The sequence below is a fragment of the Camelina sativa genome, chromosome 14 (assembly GCF_000633955.1).
Source record: "Camelina sativa cultivar DH55 chromosome 14, Cs, whole genome shotgun sequence".
Classification (NCBI taxonomy): Eukaryota; Viridiplantae; Streptophyta; class Magnoliopsida; order Brassicales; family Brassicaceae; genus Camelina; species Camelina sativa.
Window position 1 is genome coordinate 1,836,172 of NC_025698.1, and position 2,057 is coordinate 1,838,228.

At 39.2% G+C, this 2,057-nt stretch overlaps 1 protein-coding gene across 1 annotated transcript in view; it reads right to left on the reverse strand.

Moving 5' to 3' along the window:
• LOC104743146 (chromosome transmission fidelity protein 18 homolog) overlaps positions 1 to 2,049 on the reverse strand; it is a 7,737-nt gene extending 5,688 nt beyond the window's left edge. Inside the window, exons 1-7 of the mRNA XM_019236327.1 lie at positions 1,852 to 2,049; positions 1,637 to 1,770; positions 1,156 to 1,355; positions 795 to 1,067; positions 589 to 675; positions 278 to 379; positions 111 to 176 (exon numbers count right to left, since the gene is read on the reverse strand). Of these exons, the coding sequence (XP_019091872.1) occupies positions 111 to 176; positions 278 to 379; positions 589 to 675; positions 795 to 1,067; positions 1,156 to 1,355; positions 1,637 to 1,770; positions 1,852 to 1,904 (915 nt within the window). The 5' untranslated portion in view covers positions 1,905 to 2,049. The remainder of the gene's footprint in view (positions 1 to 110; positions 177 to 277; positions 380 to 588; positions 676 to 794; positions 1,068 to 1,155; positions 1,356 to 1,636; positions 1,771 to 1,851) is intronic.

The following is a 2,057-nucleotide window of genomic DNA, read 5'->3' on the forward strand; positions in this document are numbered from 1 at the left end:
TATAAAGGTAAAACGAGAAGAGAGATGATAGTAAGTACACACGCCAAACTTAACCTAAATATCAGAGCCCAGAGTGACCCGGAGTCAAGTACCAGCATACATATACATACCATCTTTAGAATAACATCAACTGCTCCTTTTCCATCACCAAGAGCTCCATCTATCTCATCAATCACCTACATAAATGATTGTCAGTCTCTTCCACTCCAAAAGACATTGAATAATACTTTCAAACATGATGAAAAGAGGTAAGTGAACAAAGAGTAGGTAAGCATACCAAACATTTAGGTCTAGAATCAGCTGAAACAGAGTTCATCTGAACTACATCAAGAATTCTCGTTTCAATGGCTGATGCTGATCGCTCGTCACTAGCATTGATCTGAAAAACAACACAAGTTGGATTAACCTAAAACCAAGAATAGAAGAATAAGAAACCTGCACATACAGAAGCATTGGTAACATGGGAATTAATCAATGTCATGCATGCAAAACCATAAGCAGGATTAAACTGCAAGATACGCCCCCGTTATTCTAATGGTCGAGAATTTAACTAGAGAAAATTATGAGTTCAGATTTCAACAAGAATACCTCAACAACGCGATATCCACAATGCTTAGCTGCAATGTGAGCAAGCGTAGTTTTTCCAAGACCTGGGGCACCACAAAGCAGAAGAATCTACAGCAACAGTGAAATTAGATTTTTACTACCGGTGCATACTGACGCTTATAATACAAGACAACCACAAGCAGCTTATATAAAAATAAACTTGGAGTCTAGATCAGTCTATCGCTCACCTTTTGCTCTGGGGGACCAGTAAGTTTTAACTTCTTGTTACACAAGTCTATATTATCTGTTGTGTTGCTATTGCTCACGTCTGCATTTTTCGGATATCCAACACTTTCCTTACTCCATCTATTGAACTGTTTTTTCCTTGTAAAAGATGAATCCGATTTTTTATGATGACTTGGTGTAGAATGTCGTTTCAAAGCTGACAATACTTCCTCTGTCGTGCTCCTAATTTCAGATCCAAAAACAGAAGCATCCCACTGCTTAAGCCATAAGAGGACCTACATATAAAATCAATAATGGTCAACTACAAGAACCGATAAGACGCTGTCTAAAATCACTGAATCGTCACCAAGAAACGAAAAATACCTCTCGATTGGTCTGCTCATCACTGAGAAGCTCAGTAAATGAGCAAGGAGAATATTTTTCCACCCAGAGTTTCTCATGCATTACAGATGTTTCTGCAGAAATGGTTTCATTCTGATCTTCGGAACTAGTTTGCAAGGCCTTGTAAAATGCCTCCTTCTCTGATTGCTGCAAAAGAACACTGATTGAATCTTTAATAAGACCTGCAAAACAGTAATGAATGATACAAGTTACCTACCGAGAAAATTAGAGATATTGTCCGAAGATTGTATGCTACTTCAAGAATTGAATTTTGTACGGAAGCCTTGTCCACAGTGTAGTAGCAGTATACATACACAGGTTAGACCATCAAAACAACATGTTCTAAAGCTAAACTGATCTCAAATTTATGAAAGAAATACCAGAAACGAGTAGACCAAGCAAGAAATAGATAGTACACAGATCTAATACAACAATTCTGAAAGCTTAAATGAAAACTTGGTACCGTTAGACTTGGCTTTCACATCCAGTTTCTTCAATTCTTCGTCTCCCGAAGCCCGGCAGAATTTGGCATAAACCCTCTCTCCTCCGTCAGGTGCTGTGATCGGAAAGCACTCCCCGTCTATCTCAGAAGCGCATCTGCAAATTCCAATAACAAGATTACTAAATACGAAATCAAAAATTTCCGACCTTGGTATGTCTCGTGAACAGTAGAGTAACCTGGACAAAATAGTCTCCTTGGGAATGACCTCTTCTTCTTGTTCCTCCTCCATAACGTGAACGACTTCCTTAACCGGCGAGAACCGTAACCAATCCTCGTCTTCAATTTCAACCCGGTTACTATCAATTTTGCTTCTCTTGTCAGAAGCTGGAGAGACTTCGTCGAGATTGACAATCGGATCGGAGATTAGACTCCTGGGTCGTTT